We start from the raw sequence: 20,135 nt of genomic DNA on the forward strand, positions 1-20,135 counted from the left end.
TGTCTGATGTGTACAGAAGTGACACATGTTACAGCAGACCCTGTGGTGAAGCTGTAGTAGATTTTATGATGCTACACATCACCTGATCAGTTTTTGTTTAAGACTGCCTTTAGCTTTCTAGTGATAAGCAACAAGGATTAAGTTTTACCCAGTTTAACAGAGAATTTTGTGAAGCCAACTGCAAGAGGACAAAAGAAGACTTTTGCCATTTAAAAGAAAGACAGAAGAATTCTGAAAGATGGTCAGAATGATGAGAATCTAAACTGCTCAGACAGACAACCACACACACACTTCTGTTAATCAACCAACCTCCATGTTCAAGGAATACACGAACACATCTTTCTTTCCCTCGTGCTGCCGAGAAGTGGAGCAAGGTCCAGCCATTGGCATCTCGACCATTTGGAGAATAGCCCTGCTCTAGCATCTTGCGCACTGTGTGAACATCCCCAGCAGCCACTGCAGCCTGAATCTGCAATTCTTCCTGTAGCTCTGGATTCCTCCGGCAGTGGTGATGTAACATCCTAGCAGAATCCACCTCCTAAAGAAGGGTCATGAGGTCTCACTGGTCACCTTTAATTGACAAAGAATGAATACAAATGAGAATAAAGGGAGTGGATGGGTGGGGAAAAGGACAAGAGAAAAATAAAACTGCAGCAGTGGTAAGAAATATAGGACAGTATGCAAAGGGGCTCTTGGCTCCACTATGCTGCTGACACCCCTAGAAAACCATTCTGAAAGCTTCACTCAACCCAAAACAAGGCACTCTTTGGAGCCCAGCTATGAATTCTTATCCCATGTGACAACTGAAACAATCATGAATCAAAATCTTATATAGCAACATTGACTTGGCTCTTATCTATTCTAGGCAATGCTCAAGGAAGGTCAACTAGGGCTGCAATCTTAACTACATTTTCCTGAGAGTAAGCCCCATTGAACAAAATAGGACTTCCTTCTGAGTAGACCTGGTTAGTATAGTGCCCTAGGTCATATAAACCAACACAAGAGTATATTTTGATCAGTCATTTTTAAGTTTCCGTCCAAAGACTTGAACACATTACGCATTAAAGATGACACTGAACTAGAAATATGCTGTGTTTAAGAGCCACTACTCTAGCCAGCCTGCCTTGAGCTTTAAAGAGATGTGGCTTAAAAGAAGGAAAAAATAGTAGAAATAGTCACTAGTAAAAATAAAAAAGTATAGGTTGAACCTTGTATCTGTGGAGGATCCATTCCCAGACCACCACCACCACCACCACCACCTCTGCAGATACCAAACCTGCAGATAATGAAATCTGTGGGTGGGGCCCTCAGAGGACTTCTTGATGTGACCCGAGGTGCCTTCTTGTCATGTCCAAAGGTGTTCTGAAGTGCAAGGAGGCAGTGCGCAGCCTCCCTGGGCCTCAGAACACCTCCCTGATGTAACTGGAAGGCATTTTCAATAGCATGGGTAGCAACCAGTGTTAAGTCAAATCTGTAGGTCCCAAATCCATAAGAACAGCCCCACCTGATCAGGCCATAGGCCCATCTAGTCCAGCTTCCTATATCTCACAGTGGCCCACCAAATGCCCCAGGGAGCACACCACATAACCAGATATCTGCGGATAAGTAGGGCCCACTTGTTATGCACTGTCATGCAACACTATCTACAAATTACTGTTTTTAAATGAGATAAGCTAGAACATACTACAAGAGACCATTCAATCAACCAGTTATCTTTCCCCGACCCTATACAGTATATTCTATACTGTACTATAATTCACAGACATACACTGCAAATAGCAGTGTTTCCTTTTTCTTTCCCCAACCTGCACATTTACATGCCAGAGAGAAACTGAGAGTGGGTGTCTCCTTCCTTTTCAATATAACAAACAGCAGATAAACTCATATGTTGCAAAAATTACACACAAAAAATTGGTGGTTTAAAAAAATTGACATAGCCAGAAAGCCATTAACTGACATTAAAATGGCTTTAAAGTACTTCTAAGCATCCATTAGAATGTCCATCTATGGAGTAATGATGGCTAGAATAGAAGCAGCAAATGCTACCCAAGTTCTGGACTATTTGACATTTAATATTCAATGTCTGAAACTATGTTCAGTCTATCTGATCAAGGAGTTAGTTCTATAAGAAACTGGGTTTGGAAAATGTGCAGAAAATATACATATTTCTTCAGATTTGCCATTGGAACATTATTATTAGAGCCATGTTAGCCGCCTTTAGGAGAAATCAACAAAACAAATTCAACAAAGGTCAAAAGAACAGCAAAAACAGCAGCCAGTCAAAACAAAGCCAGTCAAACCATCACTTCTTGTCTAGACAGGCTGGTAGACAGTAGGGGGGGAGGTAGCGGTTGTGGTGCATGTCGGCACCAACAACGTGGGCAAGTGTAGCTGGGAGGTCCTGGAGGCCAAATTTAGGCTATTAGGTGGGAAGCTGAAAGCCAGGACCTCAAAGGTAGCGTTCTCTGAAGTGCTACCTGTTCCACGTGCAGGGCCAACTAGGCAAGCGGAGATCAGGGGTCTCAATGCGTGGATGAGACGGTGGTGTAGGGAGGAGGGGTTTAGATTCGTTAGGCACTGGGGAACGTTTTGGGACAAGCGAGGCCTGTACAAGAGGGACGGGCTCCACTTGAACCAGAATGGAACCAGACTGCTGGCGCATAACATTAAAAAGGTGGCAGAGCAGCTTTTAAACTGATCCCTGGGGGAAGGCCAACAGGAGCCGAGGGGCATCCGGTTTGGGACTCCTCATCCCTATGGGACGAGGATGGGGAGGTTAGAGAACAACAAGACAAAGGCAGAGTAGGAGAAGAAATTGGGAATGGTAGCGTGATGGGATGTGATTGACGATTTGGTACAGTGAGAGGATGCGGGGACAAAGGAGCTAATAAGCAGCCCATCCTGGGGCATTCCATGTACAAATGCTTTTATGCAAATCCCCAAAGTCTCTGAGCAAAGATGGGAGAACTGGAATGTCTGGTGACAAGGGAAAACATTGACATAGTGGGCATAATGGAAACCTGGTGGAATGCGGAGGATCAGTGGGATACCACAATCCCGGGCTATAAACTCTACAGGAGGGACAGGCAGGGGCGTGTTGGAGGTGAGGTGGGGTGGCCGTTTATGTTAAGGAAGGGATAGAATCCAGCAAAGTAGAGTTTGAAGGTGGGTCCGACTCCACCGTAGAATCTCTGCGGGTTAAATTACCAGGCCTGTGGAGCAATGTAATACTGGAGGTGTACTATCGTCCTCCAGACCAGAAATCGGAAGGGGACCTTGAAATGAGGAAACAGATCAGGGAGGTGACAAGGAGGGACAGTGTTGTAATCATGGGGGACTTCAATCATCTTCATGTAGACTGGGTCAATTTGTGTTCCGGTTACGAAAAGGAGACCGGATTCCTTGACATGCTAAATGACTGTGCCTTAGAGCAGCTAGTCATGGAGCCCACCAGAGGACAGGTGACTCTGGATTTAATATTGTGCGGTACGCAGGACCTGGTTAGAGATGTCAATGTTACGGAGCCATTGGGGAACAGTGATCATGCTGCGATCCGTTTCGACATGCACGTCGGGGGAAGAATACCGGGCAAATCTCTCACAAAAACCCTTGACTTCCGACGGGCGGACTTCCCTCAAATGAGGAGGCTGGTTAGAAGGAGGTTGAAAAGGAAGGTAAAAAGAATCCAATCTCTACAGAGTGCATGGAGGCTGCTTAAAACAACAGTAATAGAGGCCCAGCAGTGGTGTATACCACAAAGAAAGAAGGGCTCCACTAAATCCAGGAGGGTGCCCGCATGGCCAACGAGCCAAGTTAGAGAGACTGTAAAGGGCAAGGAAGCTTCCTTCTGTAAATGGAAGCCTTGCCCTAATGAGGAGAATAAAAAGGAACATAAACTGTGGCAAAAGAAATGTAAGAAGGTGATACGGGAGGCCAAGAGAGACTATGAGGAACGCATGGCCAGCAACATTAAGGGGAATAATAAAAGCTTCTTCAAATATGTTAGAAGCAGGAAACCCGCCAGAGAAGCGGTTGGCCCTCTGGATGGTGAGGGAGGGAAAGGGGAGATAAAAGGAGACTTGGAGATGGCAGAGAAATTAAATGAGTCCTTTGCATCTGTCTTCACGGCAGAAGACCTTGGGCAGAGACCGTTGCCCAAACGGCCCCTCCTGACCGAGGAATTAAGTCAGATAGAGGTTAAAAGAGAAGATGTTTCAGACCTCATTGACAAATTAAAGATCAATAAGTCACCAGGCCTTGATGGCATCTACCCAAGAGTTATTAAGGAATTGAAGAATGAAATTGCTGATCTCTTGACTAAAATATGCAACTTGTCCCTCAAAATGGCCATGGTGCCAGAAGATTGGAAGATAGCAAATGTCACGCCGATCTTTAAAAAGGGAAAGGGGGGGGACCCGGGAAACTATAGGCTGGTCAGCCTAACATCTATACTGGGTAAGATGGTGGAATGCCTCATCAAAAATTGAATCTCAAACCACATAGAAGAACAGGCCTTGCTGAGGGAGAATCAGCATGGCTTCTGTAAGGGTAAGTCTTGCCTCACGAAGCTTATACAATTCTTTGAAAAGGTCAACAGGCATGTGGATGCGGGAGAACCCATAGACATTATATATCTGGACTTTCAGAAGGTGTTCGACACGGTCCCTCACCAAAGGCTACTGAAAAAACTCCACAGTCAGGGAATTAGAGGACAGGTCCTCTCATGGATTGAGAACTGGTTGAAGACCAGGAAACAGAGAGTGGGTGTCAATGGACAATTTTCACAATGGAGAGAGGTGAAAAGCAGTGTGTATTCCAAGGATCTGTCCTGGGACCGGTGCTTTTCAACCTCTTCATAAATGATCTGGAGACAGGGTTGAGCAGTGAGGTGGCAAAGTTTGCAGACGACACCAAACTTTTCAGAGTAGTGAAGACCAGAAGTGATTGTGAGGAGCTCCAGAAGGATCTCTCCAGACTGGCAGAATGGGCAGCAAAATGGCAGATGCGCTTCAATGTCAGTAAGCGTAAGGTCATGCACATTGGGGCAAAAAATCAAAACTTTACATATAGGCTGATGGGTTCTGAGCTGCCTGTGACAGATCAGGAGAGAGCTCTTGGGGTGGTGGTGGACAGGTCGATGAAAGTGTCGACCCAATGTGCGGCGGCCAATTCTATGCTTGGGATCATTAAAAAAGGTACTGAGAACAATAGGGCTATTATAATGCCGTTGTACAAATCGATGGTAAGGCCACACCTGGAGTATTGTGTCCAGTTCTGGTTGTTGCATCTCAAAAAAGACATAGTGGAAATGGAAAAGGTGCAAAAGAGAGAGACTAAGATGATTACTGGGCTGGGGCACCTTCTTTATGAGGAAAGGCTATGGCGTTTGGGCCTCTTCAGTCTAGAAAAGAGGCGCCTGAGGGGGGACATGATTGAGACATACAAAATTATGCAGGGGATGGACAGAGTGGATAGGGAGATGCTCTTTACACTCTCACATAACACCAGAACCAGAGGACATCTACTAAAACTGAAATTTGGGAGAGTTTAGAAGTGATAAAAGAAAACTTTTTTTTTACCCAGTGTGCACTTAGTCTGTGGAACTCCTTGCCACAGGATGAGGTGATGGTGTCTGGCCTGGGCGCCTTTAAAAGGGGATTGGACAAGTTTCTGGAGGAAAAATCCATTATGGGTTACAAGCCATGATGTGTATGTGCAAACTCCTGATTTTAGAAATGGGTTATGTCGGAATGCCAGTTGCAAGGGAGGGCACCAGAATGAGGTCTCTTATTATCTGGTGTGCTCCCTGGGGCATTTGGTGGGCCGCTGTGAGATATAGGAAGCTGGACTAGATGGGCCTATGGCCTGATCCAGTGCGGCTGTTCTTATGTAAAGGCCTAGCAGAAAAGATGTACAGTACACCCTCCCCAGGGGAACCAGACAGGGGAATCACAAAGCTGGGGGAATCCATTTTAGAACTTTGGGGGAATTGATACAAAGGTTCTGCTTATTTTGTGAGGAAACAGAACCTGACCCTGAAGCAAAGTCTGAGAGGATAAAAGTGGCATGGAGGGTGGGGTGCAAAGATGGGGAGATAGCATAAGGAGCAGTGCTCTCCAAAACATATGATATCTGGGCTTCGGCTCCAACTCCAACTTCTGATGGATCCTGAATATCCCTCCCACTATTATAACCTTGACAGAGAAAATAACACTTTCTAAGAAGAGTGGAAACTCAAATATTCCATTAAAAATAAAAATAAAATTACCTTATAGGTATAGGTCACTTTTCAAAGTTGCATTTTCCATCTTCATTATACATAATCTTGTTTGCATGACAAGCAAACTGCTCCACCTTGAAATGAATAATGCAGTCTTGTTAACAAGTGAAACACAGAAAGACCATTCATCAGCTCTTCAATGCTAAAGGGCTGCAGGCATCACAATGCCAAGGTACTCCAAAAGGGACAAAAATAAACAATTGTCTTCATAGAATATTCATTTACAACATTTATACCCTGAATTTACAGAAGCTCAAGGTGGCTTATGGTACTCAACAGAATTAGCATATAAATTTAAAATATACAAATTCAAAGAAGAAATTTAAAATCCTAAACCTACTTAAAATACTCATTCTGGGTACTTCATTTCACTGGCTCCATTAGCAGAACTGAAGAAGAGTGCAGGGCAGACAGGGAGAAACAAGAGAAGGAATACTGGGACAACTGCATCACATCCTTAGTTCCAACAGGTGCACAGAAGTACAAATACTGCCAGGGAAGTTGAACACTGGCCTATAGGAATACTCCTGCAACTCATCCCAAAAACAAGATGCCTTAGGAATGACCTGGATGGGAAATGACCCCCTTCCTGCTACACTTCTCTATTGTGCATTTTCAAGTACATAGAGAACACTGAACAGTGGAACTGAATAACACAGAAAATATGTACGCCCAATGCCTAGGTCACAGATCAGAGAATCAGTTCCTTCATCAGGATTATACTACCTGTCCTGTGTAGGAGACCCCTGTTCCTGGGAGCTCTAACCAACACCACTGCTTCCCTTCCTAACCCTCTTGAAGGTTCACTCCTTCAATGACACTTGAGACAGTCAGTCAACTAACAGGGGTGAGCTTTAATTGCACTTTAGTATGGCTCACACTTATGCAGAACAAGACATTACTCTGCACATGCACTATACAACTTTTCTAGACCATAATTTATTTCAAATTGGACAGATAAAGGAAAAGCTTTCTTTAATTGCAGGAGACTTTTATTTAAACTAGTAATGTTTTCAGATTTTGGTTTTTGCAAGGGGAAATGGAATAATTGTGCTTAGGCTTTGTTAACACTGAACACATATTGTTTGTCCACCACCAGACATCTCCTACCGCATCCTTGCTTTTTGTACTTCCTCCTGGTTCTTGTGCTGGATCTGGCCCAGTGTGCTAACACTGGAGTGGATCTTTCACTACATGGTCTTGCTGTATTTGCACAGCGTTGCTCCCTTCTGCCATGCTATATACAACATAAAGATACACGGCTAGAATGACAATTAGGACACCTCTTAGATAACTTGAAAAACTGAGAGTGGTGGAAGGAAACCATTCTGTACTCCTCTGTTAGCAATAAATAAATGCTAGTCTGCAGTAATGACATCAGAATCAGAGCTTATTTGTGGATGCAAAAAGCTCTTCAAGTCTTACATTTACAAATGCCAGGTTACTTCATATGCCAGTCTAGCCAAGTAGCATTTTTCAGACACTGTCTTGGGTTTCTTCTAGGACAGAATGAGAAGCAAATAATACTAAGACACTGTGCCTACTGCTGCTGTGCACTACTGAACTGCAGTTACGCCATTGCGCTTGAGAATTTCAAAGATGAATAAATGCTAGCAGACATAGGGCTGGGCACTTTATAGGCAAATAATGGTCCAGCATTTAAAGTATTAATTTTAAAGTTACCGTATGTAGTGTGCTAATTAAACATCTACAGGTCTGATACTGAGGCTAATTATAAAAGCACATTGGTTCACTACTATCGTGAATATAAAGTGATTATTCACATTTGTATTCCACCCTTCCTCCACTGAGCTCAGGGTAGCACACATGGATTTAGATTACCCCATTTTATACCTATGCCAACACTGTGGTTAGGCTAAAGGAGACTGGAAGACCTTGGCCCAATGAACATTCATAAGTCAACCCTGGACCTTCCTAGCCAAAGTCTCATACACTAACCACTTGTTAGTGGAAATGAATTATTAACTTAACATGTGGCTCAACAGATTTACTTTGAATCCAGAAGCCAGACAAACTTTTCAGCTTTCACGTTTTTATGTTTTTACACGGCCCCCACGCCCCAAAGAAAGTCTTGGCAAAATTTGGCAAGTTTCAGCGTGACTGCAAAAAGATCTAAAGGTTTTTTATCGAAATAAATGGGAGCTGCTGCAGCAAAGGTATAGAGAAAGGAACACACATCTGCGAGGCCTACTGGAGAGGAAGGTGCATACTTCATGAGACAACCCCCACCCCAGCATGTGAGCAAGCGTCTCCCTCCATAGACACATTCCCTCTCCATTGGGCGATGGATCGCCAGCACTGTGGCTATTGCTTCTACCCCTCCCCACTGGGTGAGTCTGGCCCTGACTCAACACCAAGGTAGTCTAGCTGCTCCTGCAGTTGAGGCCACAGCTGCCACACTTTACAGCAAAGTGTCCGTCTGCCCATTCCCTAGGTTCCACTGGGCAGTTTTGGGTCGCCATAGTGACCTCATGCCCGGAATTTGTTGAACCCTGACCTCAGTATCAGGCAAGCGTTCTATAAGTGTGCCCAATTCCCTGGAAAAATTCATTCATAGCACTGAAGATCTGAAACATTCATAGCATGTATTGAAAGTGAAAAGCATTATCAAATGTTGAAACAAGGTTAGTGTTAGGGTGCCACTTATTACAGCATTCAGCTGCATCCATGCCACATAATCCTTGCTGCTTTCAAATGGGCACTCACTATCAAGACTCACAGACTAATAAGTGGCTAATAAAAGACATTTTGGTAAACTTCTTTGTTTATACCAAACTATTGTAGGGCTACAGGGTAAGCAGACATTATTCCTGCCCCAATAACAAGTGATACCATAGTGATTTTTTTTTTAAAAGGTGAGGTATTACATACAGCAGAGGATCCCAACCACTGATGCCAAAACTGGAATTGTCATGGACCTCATGCAACCTTCCACCCACCCACAAAACATTTAAATTCGTAATGCAGGCGGCCCTCATTATCCATGAGGGTTCCATTCCTGGAACCCCTACAGTTAAGGAAATCTGCAGGTATTTGAAACCTGTAGCTTTCACCCAACCCAATTGGAGTTGAACTCCAGTCAGTCTGGAGGCTTCTGAAGCCCAGAAAGACAGCAAGTGGACACGCATGGCTTCTGCGGGCTTCAGAAGAACCTCCACAGGCAAGAGGAGCACAGCTCCCCTCACCTCTGGAGGCTCCAGGCTGGCCTGCACCACAGACCCACAGATGAAGAAATTGCAGGTACCAAAACCACAGATAATGTGGGCTGCCTGTAATTAGAAAATATTTATTAGAGATTTATTATAGAGAAGATTTGTGGTTTGCTGCCAGCTGCAGGTGGTCCATGGGGAATTGCTTGCTCAGAGAGATGCTGGAAGTGATCAAGAGATGCTGGAAGAGTTCCCCCCACCAAAGACCTTGCGGACCACTTCTCAGGGTCTCACAGACCACCTGTGCTCTGTGAGACCCTGAGAAGTGGTCCGCAAGGTCTCCAGGAGTGAAAAAAACGCTTCCAGCATCCCTGGACCACAGTTTGGGAACCAGTGACATAGAGAGAAACATTGTTAGTTTTCTGACATTCTTGGTTTTATACTGGTCTACGGTCAGTTGACCAGAGTATGAATCCAAAGTGGAGAGTACTGGATTTGTGGCTGGAAAACATGCCTTCAGCAATACCTCAGTGATGTTTCATCACCAGGAACCCTGTGCAAATTATAATCTCTGTCAGCCTCTACAGGGTAACTATAAGATGAGAACAAATGTTACATCTCAGTGGTGCATCAAGAGCTTGCACAAGTTAAGCACTATAAAGAACTAAGCACATTATCAGTATGTACATGAGATGGGTTTTGTTTGTTTTTTTGGTGCAAATTCAAGTTAGTTTCCCAGGGAAGTGTGCAGACAGGCACCTTGAGCTTTAGGAAAGGTGGGGTATAGATGTTTTAAATAAATAAGATCCAGGTTCCAGGCACTGGAACTCTTTGGCACTGAAAACTGTTCTAAAACACAGGAGACTTCCAGAAAGTCTTGAAAAGGAAAAGTGTCCCAAGCATCCCAATTATTTGGAGAGAAAGAAAGAATATAAATAAATAAATGTTGGGTAACTCCTAGAAGATTCATGAGCAGATGCAAAATCCCAATTTAGCCACATGAAATGCCATTTATGCACAATGTTTGATAATAAACACACCATTTGAACAAGAACAAAAAAAAAGCCATCTGAAGATTTTAGATACTTCAAGCATTTCAACACCACAGTGAAAATATTTGCTATTTTTGAGCATCTAATCTAATTAAATGTAAATATTGGCAGTAAAATATAAAAACAAAATCAAAATTAAACATAAGGTTAATTTCAGCAAAACTAAGCAAATTGCTAGGGCTATGTAGTCTATCCTTCCTTGTTTACCTTACAAACTTTTGCCAGTGACATATTTTCTAATTCCTGCAATACGAAGGAGCTCCCCAAATCATGCTGAGCTTCACTGAACAAAGACAATATTTGGCTCAGCACTACAAAAGCATCAACAGAGTCCAAAACACATTCAAGGCTTTTACCACTGTAAACACTCACCAGTTGCAGGGCATATTCGGTTTTCAGGGACTTGCAGGATATACAACACACAGAAACCGATACATACAAACCCATCCAGGAGTTAATCCAATACAATGGGTTTACTTGGTTCTAGTTGCATTGTTTCCATTTTTGTATTTCTGACTCACCATGTATATGTAATAGGCATTCTATAATAAGCAATCCTTCTGCACAACAGAGACCCAGATTCAGCCCAATTCTATATGTGTCAAGTCCTACTAAACTCAGTGATACTTGCTCTCAGACAAATGTGTACAGTTAAAGCTCCCAAAAATTTTTGACAAGTGGTTCCAATGACCTACTGGGCCATTGGCTGCTGCTCTCCATTAGGGCTACAATCCTATATATTGTATAGGGTGGCAGGTTTTTTGTGAGTATTCAGCAGCTCTCTTGGCTAGTTTCTGCAGCTCCCCGGAAGCCCCAGCTCACAGTCTGGGAACCACAGGTGTATAGGATTGCACCCTAAGATTGTAAACAAATTTAGTCCCAGGCAACTCATTGACACTTTGATAGGATTGCAGTGTAATCCTATGTATATTTAGAGTAGGTAGAGAGTCTTACGGAACTTTCTTCCAAGGAAAGAGGGACTAGATTAAGCTATAAGAAGTGTCGTCATTTAACTCAAAACATGGCCCTTGAGTAATTGAAACAGATCATCCAAATACTTCACAGTACAGATATGCAAAGAGAAAACTCCAGCCATTCGTAGCTCCCAGCTTGTCACCTATCCCCTCATAACGAAGGTTATGTGAGACAGCTACAACCTCTGGCCAGCAAATTTCAAACAGTGGGTAATAACACTTACAAACTAGTGTGACAGCATAACAGGTGGGGATTGCAGGTTGTCAGCTGTATACTGGGTTCTTCTGTTACATCTTCGTCCCTTGACTTTTGTCTTGGATTCAGAATTTGCAAGTCTCCTCAGAAGTAGCATGAGCCTGGAAGGAAAAGCAAAGGAGTTCAATTTGCAACCGCTGTAAGATAATTCCCTTATTTATTATATTTTTATCCTGCCTGTCTTCCGAGGAGCTCAGGCAGCATACGTGGACCCTCGTTATTACCATTTTATCACAACGAAGCTGTGAAGTCAAAAGAGCGTGACTGGCTCAAGGTTACCCAGTTTCACAGCTGACTGAAGATTTCAACTCAGGTCTTCCTGTATCTAGTCCAGTGGTTCCCAAAGTCCTACTCAGACTCTGAGAACAAGCCAACCCTTAGCGGGAGTGAGGCAGTCTCCCCAATGGCATTGCAGTGATCATAGTGCCATGGGGACCTAGGGGCTTTTTTACTTACCTGGGGGGCTGCACTGGCCTCCAGGAGGCTCAAAGTTCCATCTGTGAGCCTCCCTGCAGCTCTACAGGGCTCTGATTGCCAATCAGAGGGCGATTGGTTGGAAAGATAAGTGGCTGCAGCACTGAACAGAAAGTGCTACACCATGCACACCAGATCAGGTCCATGGGCTGGGGTTTGGTGCTTGCTGCTTTAACCTATACAACATAATGGCTCACTAACAGTGTGGACTCCTCAATTTATGCATTGCAATCCTATCAGAGAGATCCTCTAAGACCAAAAGGTGAAACTAAACTGTAAACTAAACTATTGCAACACAAAGTTCTGCTTTAAGAGAAAGAAAGCCCAGTGCAACAAGAAATGGAGAGTTCATTCAACTTTTGTAGTGTAGGCAAGATCTCAGGAAGTACTTCCCATGAAGTGGGCCACTGTGAGATACAGGAGGCTGAACTAGATGAGCTTTTGGTCTTATCCAGCAGGGCTTTTCTTAGGTTCTTAACCACAGAATTAAAGACTAGCACACTTATTTTGGCATGACCTTTCACTATTTATGTGATAGGGGAAAAGAAAGACAATTGTCTTTCCCTTAGTAAATTCATGTCAGTTTCTCCTATTGTGATTAAGGGCATGACTTTATGGCTCAGTCATCTGATTCTATTTTTAAGCATCTGCATTTGCTTAACTGCAAATGATCTCTCATATTTGGATGTGTTTCTAAGAATCTGGGGTGTTTTTTGCTTACTGTTGTTCTGTTAAAATTATTTAAAGTTTGCACATAGATAAATCTTACATTTTGGTTGAATTTATAAGACTTTATTTTGTGTAAACCATTTAAATTTTGCATTTTGGTTGGATTTTCCATCTGACTATAAAATAATTGACTTATAAGAGTCTCTTTTGTTTGTTCAGATCTCCCTGTTTAAGCAATTTAAATTTTATGCCTTGATTGGTTCTATATAATCTGTTCATTTGTAGATAACTTTAACCTTACACTTCACCTGGATTTATACAGTTTTGATTGAAAATATGTTTTTTTAACATCTATAGGTGTGTTAAAAAAAACTTTTATGTTTGCGCAGCTACTTCCTTGCATGTTCTGGTGGTGGTCTTCAATTTTGAGAAAATAAATTTTTAAAAACCGTAGAAAAATTTTTTACAGCTGTTATTGCTGTGTTGTACTGAATTTCTTAAAGCTCCTATTTCAATGATGACTTTTGTGGACGGATTTATTTACTTAAAGGTCTCAATCAAAAAGAGCAGTGGCATATCCTGCATGCACGCCTTACCCCTCTTTCCCTCGGTTGCCTTCTTCCACCACCCATCTAAATTTAGACTGCAAGTTCCTCAGAGCAGGGACCTGTCTATTTCTCATATTACTCTATAAAATGTCATGTATTTGGACTTTAGTATATAAATAATAGATAAAACCTAGTGGCTTACTCCAATGTCTAAAACCAAGCTCCCAGGAATATGGGGGAGGATGTGGATCATAAGATACAATATTATAGGACTGAAACTTTAGGTCAAGATAGTGACAGGTGCTGGGAAAAGAGCACCTCCATTACACCTGCTACTCAAGTTATAAGACACAAAAAGCTGGGTAGACTGAAAAAGACACAAGTCTCACAACGCTCAAATACAAGAACTGAGCAGCTGAGACTTGAGGTGAGGAGGGATGATAATCACTTAAAAGCATGCAAGAGAAAAACAGGAGGCATAGAAGAGAGAAATTCAGCTGCTGTTTTTTCATCATAGGAAAAACTGAGAGGTGGGAAGAATTTAAAGCAGAACATGCAGTAGAATGTGGGTGTCTTCTCATGGCCATGGTAGAACAGAAAAACATGACTGAGGAAGACTGTTGCTAGTGAAGAGATGATAAAACCATGGTGGCTCATTGTCTCTCCTACAGTACAGTAACTGAAACGGATGACAGCACACCACAAGCTCCCTGCCCCATGCGTCTGTCCCCTTTTCAGCCATATGACGACAGACAGAATCCCCAGGGATGCACACTGTTTGCCAGAATGCATCCCATGAATGCTTAACTCCAATGACTGGGGGGGGGGGGAGAGCCTGCTCCAGACAGAACTCCTTTTGGCTTTTCAAAAGGTTTCCCTCATGCCTCACTCCATGGAAGACTGCATAGAAGGTCAAACCATCGCTCTAAACTGGGGGAGGATCACCTCCATCCTACAACTTCTTCTATTCAGTCATACATTCAGCCAACTGTCCCCACCAACCCCTCAAACCTACAAGTCTCCCATGCCAATCAATGGAGGCCTTCCCATTCTAACCCCACGGATCCCTCTGTTTCTTCATTTTTTCCAAGGAAGGAGTTGAACTTCAATACAAAGTCTCCATTTATACTTCCTTTCCTTCAGTGCTCAAATCATGGGGGATTAAATTAGCAATCCCTTCCCCATATCATAAGCTTTCCTCCTTCTCAAAGGGAGCCAGTCTTGTTCTCTATTTCAGTCTTCTTGGAAATGAGGTCATAGTTCAGTGGTAGGTCACCTGCTTTGCATGCAAAAGGTTCCAGGTTCAATCCCTGACAGCTCCAGGTAAGGCTGGGGGGAAGGGGGAAACTTCTACCTGAAACACTGGAAAGCTGTTGCTAGTCAGTGCCACTAAGAAGGAAGTGAATCTTGACCCACTGAGTTCACGATAAACACTGTTTCGTATGCTTAGAATAGGAGAAAACCATTTCTCCCTCTTACCTCTTCTACCAACTCTCCTAAAAATTACAGATTAACCTGCTTCCCTTTCCTCAATTCCAGATTATTGTGTAAAACAATATAAGCTTCCCTTTTCCCCACCCTCATCCCGTTTTCCCAGTTTAAGTCATCTTTCCTCCAGGGGGGTGAGGTAGAAGACTGAAACTTAATGCCTTTTCCTCCAGCTAAAAACATTGAAGTGGCTCAACTCATCCATAATCTGCCCAAGCCCCCAGAAACACAGTCATCTTCACCAGGTCTCACCTCCTTCCTCCATTCATTTCTATTTCCATCTCCATACTCCCAAGAAAAGCTGAGACTGCAACCTCAGCCACACTACCTAGGCCAGGGGTGCTCAATAGGTGGATCGCGATCTACCGGTAGATCGCGAGGCAAAATGAGTAGATCGCAGAGCCCTGTCTCTCCAAACTGTTAATATGTCAGTTTCGTCTAGTGACTAGACGAAACTGACATATTTAGCTGACACTAAACTGACACTGAAACTGACACTTTAGCGGCTCTTCAGGCATGCAGCAACAAAACTGACAAACTGACTAGAGTCTAGTCATCTGTTTTGTGGCGCTGCATGCTGGAAGAGCAGGAGCTAAAGTGGGTGGCGGCGGGAGGGGGAGCTGGGCTGCACTGGACTGAGGCGCTTCCTGGGGCTCCGCAGCGGAAGGGGGGAGGGGCGGGAGTTCAAGATGGAGTCGCTCTGATGGCGGTTGCCGCGGGAGGCCCCAAGTGACCCTCCCCTTCCCTTCCAGTCAGGTCCGGCCCAACCCAGCCCAGCCATGCCCGGCCCAGCCACCCCTGTAGGAGCCCAGAGGTAAGTGCTGCGGCCACTGCCACTCTCGGTCGGGGCTGACAGGTGAGACGACCCCCCTGGCCCCCCCGCCGCTGCAGGAGGAGGGCCGGTGGGAGCAGTGTCTCCCCCGCCTGCCGCCTGCACACACAGCCCCTCTCCATGGAAACGGGGAAGCCCCCCACCCCTTTCGAGGAGGACCTGCGACACCGCCCTCTCCCTGCTGGTCTCAGGGCGCAGCCACAAAGAGTTTGGGGGGGACGGGGAGTGGGGAGCTCCTCCCCCCCGTAGTGCAGCAAGGCTGGGCATGTGCCTCTTGGGGGGACCTGTGGCTGCCCCCAGTATGTGGGGTGGGGAGAGAGGAGAGGCCTCCCGTGTGCTTCCTGAAGCATCTGGTGGGCCACTGTGGGGCACAGGAAGCTGGACTTGGTGGGCCTCCTCTGACCTGGTCCAGCAGGGGCTCCATACATCAAAAGGGGTGTCTGTCAGACGCTTCCTTCCCCCCTGGTAGATCTCCGGGCCTTGCTGGATTTCAAAGTAGCTCTCGAGCCAAAAAAGTGTGAGCACCCCTGACCTAGGCAGTAACCCCATCAGCATTGAACAATACTTATTGCTACTTAAAATTGCCACTGCATGAACCTCTTATTTGAGAATCGGAGTTGATGCATAGTGCTGTTATAAGTTCTGAAAACTGGTTAAGTTGTTTGTATTGATATAATACTTTCTCTCCAAGAACGTGCAGATAAATTAAAGCCATACCCGAGTTATTTATGGGATTAAAACAGAGGTACTCAAACTGGGGTTTCGCAATGGCCCAGCCAGAGAACCTCTGTCTGTGCCCCTCTAAGGGACGGGGAGGGGGGAATGCAGCAATGCGATTGGGACGATCATGCTGCTTCCAGGGCTTTCAGGTGTATTTTTACACTTACCTGAGCTTGCGCTGGCCTCTGGGGGGGGTGTGGGGAGCCCTGCAGATGTCTGCACAGGGTTCCCCAAGCCTCAAAAAAAATCTAAAAAATCAAGATCGCGACACATTTCCAGTTTCGTGATCACAAACTATTTCTAGATTTTAGGAGGCTTGGGGAGCCCTGCAGGAGCATCCGTGGGGTTCCCCACACACCCCAGAGGCCAGTACAAGCTCAGATAAGCGTAAAAATGCCCCTGAAAGCTCCGGCAACAGCATGATTGTCCAGATTGCGTCACTTCATTCTCCCCTCCTCTGTAAAGATTTATCGTGGCTCCAGGAACTCCAGGAGCGTTTGGGGACAGCTGGAATAAAGTAACCATGGTCAGTCATGAAACTGAGTAACTTGAGTTAGACGCTATCTTTCAATCTAACCTACCTCACAGGGTTGTTGCAAGCCTAATAGAGAGACATGAAAGGAACAATGTATGCTACCCTTGGAGGAAGCAAATGGGATGAAAGTGTAACAAAGAACACTGATGTTAGTACATGGATCTATTAGAAAACTAACACTCTAAAAATACAGGAACATACTGATAAATTCTTTATGCATAAGAACATAAGAACATAAAATAAAGAAAGACATCAATTAGTAATTTATGCTGATCAAATAAGTGCATAAGAACATAAGAACAGGCCTGCTACATCAGGCTAAAGGCCCATCTCGTTCAGCTTCCAGTGGCCCACCAGATACCTCAGGGAGAACCCAAGACAACAAGATACCTGAATCCTGTTGCCACTCCCTTGCACCTGGCCTTCTGAAGTAGCCTATTTCTAAAACCAGGAAGCTACGCAGTCCCATCATGGTTGTAACCTGCGATGGACTTTCCTTCTAGAATTCTGTCAAATCCCCTTTTAAAGGCATCTAGACCAGATACCATCACCACTTCCTGTAGAAGAGGATCTTCATCCCTGCAAGAAGTTCCACAGACCAATTACATGCTGGGTCAAGAAATATTTTATTTATTCTAACTCTCCCAACACGCAAGTGCATCACTCAAGGACCCCCTCACACACACACACACACCACCACCACCACCACCACCAGTAACATACACCAATAAAATAAAAAGACTCATATCTAACACTTAGAAAACTTCTTTACACAGTTGAAAGCACCCATGTAAGATACAAGGAAATATCAACAAGCTATTTATGCTGAAAGAAAAATTAGCATCTCTGTATGAAGTGGAAATGGAAAAGGTGCAGAAGAGAGCAAACAAAATGATTACTCGACTGGGACACCTCTCTTATGAGGAAAGGCTACTGAGTTTGGGGCTTTTTAGTCTAGAAAAAAACACCTGAGGGAAGACATGATTGAGATGTACAAAATCATGCAGGGGATGGATGAAGTCACTAGAGCAGTGTTTCTCAATGTTTCTTCCCTGCCGAATCACTTCACATAGCCCACCTATTGGAAATACCACCAGAAGTAACTGGTAACGATATCATCACCAGTTACTTCCAGATTGGGAGGCCAGATACAATGCAACGAACACCAGTAAGAGGTTCAGGGCAAACGGGAGGGCTTTATCAAACAAATGCAAAGCGCATACTGGAGTTCTGCTCACCAAGCCAACATAGGGATCTTTGGTCTCTTGTGTGCTCCTTGAGGAACAGCTCCTACTGCTGCTTATCATAGTGTTGCTAGACCCACTGCTAGGTGGTGGGGGTCCTGAATGTACAACTGGACACCACCTTAAGTACTGCCGGCGGTACCACTCACTGAGAATCGCTGAGGTAGAGGGATGTTATTTTTCCTCTCACACAACACCAGAACCAGGGGACATCTACTAAAACTGAAAGTTGGGAGAGTTTAGAAGAGATAAAAGAAAACTTTTTTTTACCCAGCGTGTACTTAGTCTGTGGAACTTCTTGCCACAGTATGTGATGAAGGTGTCTGGTCTAGATACCTTTAAAAGGGGACTGGACAGATTTCCGGAGGAAAAACATCACAGGTTACAAGCTGTGATAGGTATGTTCAACTTCCTGATTTTAGAAGTAGGCTACCACAGAATGCCAGATGCAAAGGAGGGCACCAGAATGCAGGTCCCTTGTTGTCTCATGTGCTCCCTGAGGTATCTGGTGGGCCACTGTGGGATACAGGAAGCTGCACTAGATGGGCCTTTGACCTCATCCAGCAGGGCTCTTCTGATGTATTTACCAGATTAAAAGATACACTTGCAGGGTATGGATACAGTGGATAGAGCACTGATTTTCAACCTTTTTTATCCTATGGCACATTGACAAGGTACTAAATTGTCAAAACATGACACCAGCCTTTTGACAACTGATGAGGCACTGCATGCTGCTATTGGGGGCTCACATCCCCTAATAGCCCTACTAATAAATGACCCTCCTGTGGCACATCAGCAGACCATTCATGGCACACCAACGAGCCATGGCACAGTGGTTAAAAACGGCTGGGATAACTGGCGGACGTCCAGTAAAATTGAGCATAGGACAATACGGACAAAAGAAAACATTTCTTCACCCAGTTTGTGATTAGCCTGTGGAACCCCTTGCCACAAGATGCGGTGATGGAAACTATCCTGGATGCCTTAAAAAGGGGATTGGACATGTTACTGAAGGAAAAAAAGCCCATCGCAGGTTACAAGCCATAATAGGATGAGATGGGCCTTTACCTTTCTTTAACAAGCATGGAATTAGTCTGCGGAACTCCTTGCCACGGAACATGATGATGGCATCCAGCCTGGATGCCTTTAAAAGGGGATTGGACAGATTTCTGGAGGCAAAAAGCCCATCACGGCTACAAGCCACAGTGGAACATGTTGGCTCTTTACGTTTCTTTGCCAAGTGCAGAATTAATCTGTGGAACTCCTTGCCACATGATGCAATGATGGAAACTGTCTTGGAATCCTTGAAAAGGGGATTGGACATATTACTGGAGGAAAAAAACCCATCGCAGGCTACAAGCCTCGATGGGGCATAAGGGGTCTTTATGTTTCTTTACCAAGCGCGGAATTAGTCTGTGGAACTCCTTGCCACAGAAAGCGATGATGGCGTCTGGCCTGGACGCCTTGAAAATGGGTCTGGACAGATTTCTGGAGAAAGAAAGCTCACTGCAGGCTGCACGCCATGACGGGACAAGACGGGCCTTTTACCTTTCTTCACCCAGCGCAGAATTAGTCTGTGGAACTCCCTGCCTCAGGACACGGGGACGGTGTCCAGCCTGGATGCCTCCGGCAGTGGACTGGGCAGACCGATGAAGGAAGGAAGCCCATCACAGGCCACAAGACGATGGGGCTAGACGGGCCTTTACCTTTCTTCACCCGGCACAGAGTCACCTGCGGAACTCCCTGCCACAGGACGTGGGCTTGGCGCTGGCCTGGTGGGCCCCTCCGGCCTGCCCAGCAGGGCTCTTCTGCTGCTCCAAAAGGTTGGCTGAAAGGAGAAGGAGTTGAGGGGGGCTCCCCACTCCTTCCCGTCCCCCAATTGGCTGGGAGGTG

At 44.8% G+C, this 20,135-nt stretch overlaps 1 protein-coding gene across 3 annotated transcripts in view; it reads right to left on the bottom strand.

The window, feature by feature from the left end:
• The window catches only part of ASB7 (ankyrin repeat and SOCS box containing 7), a 50,272-nt gene that overhangs the window by 29,901 nt on the left and 236 nt on the right, over window positions 1–20,135 (bottom strand). For 2 of the 3 annotated variants that reach the window (XM_066635554.1, XM_066635552.1), the window contains exons 1-4: window positions 19,791–20,024; window positions 11,701–11,833; window positions 6,269–6,354; window positions 310–570 (exon numbers count right to left, since the gene is read on the bottom strand). In XM_066635554.1, the coding sequence (XP_066491651.1) occupies window positions 310–520 (211 nt within the window). In that variant the 5' untranslated portion in view covers window positions 521–570; window positions 6,269–6,354; window positions 11,701–11,833; window positions 19,791–20,024. Of the gene's footprint in view, window positions 1–309; window positions 571–6,268; window positions 6,355–11,700; window positions 11,834–19,790; window positions 20,025–20,135 lie in introns of those variants that run through there. The other variant, XM_066635553.1, reaches the window with a different exon arrangement.

This window comes from Tiliqua scincoides, chromosome 8, assembly GCF_035046505.1.
Source record: "Tiliqua scincoides isolate rTilSci1 chromosome 8, rTilSci1.hap2, whole genome shotgun sequence".
In the NCBI taxonomy this organism is placed as follows: domain Eukaryota; kingdom Metazoa; phylum Chordata; class Lepidosauria; order Squamata; family Scincidae; genus Tiliqua; species Tiliqua scincoides.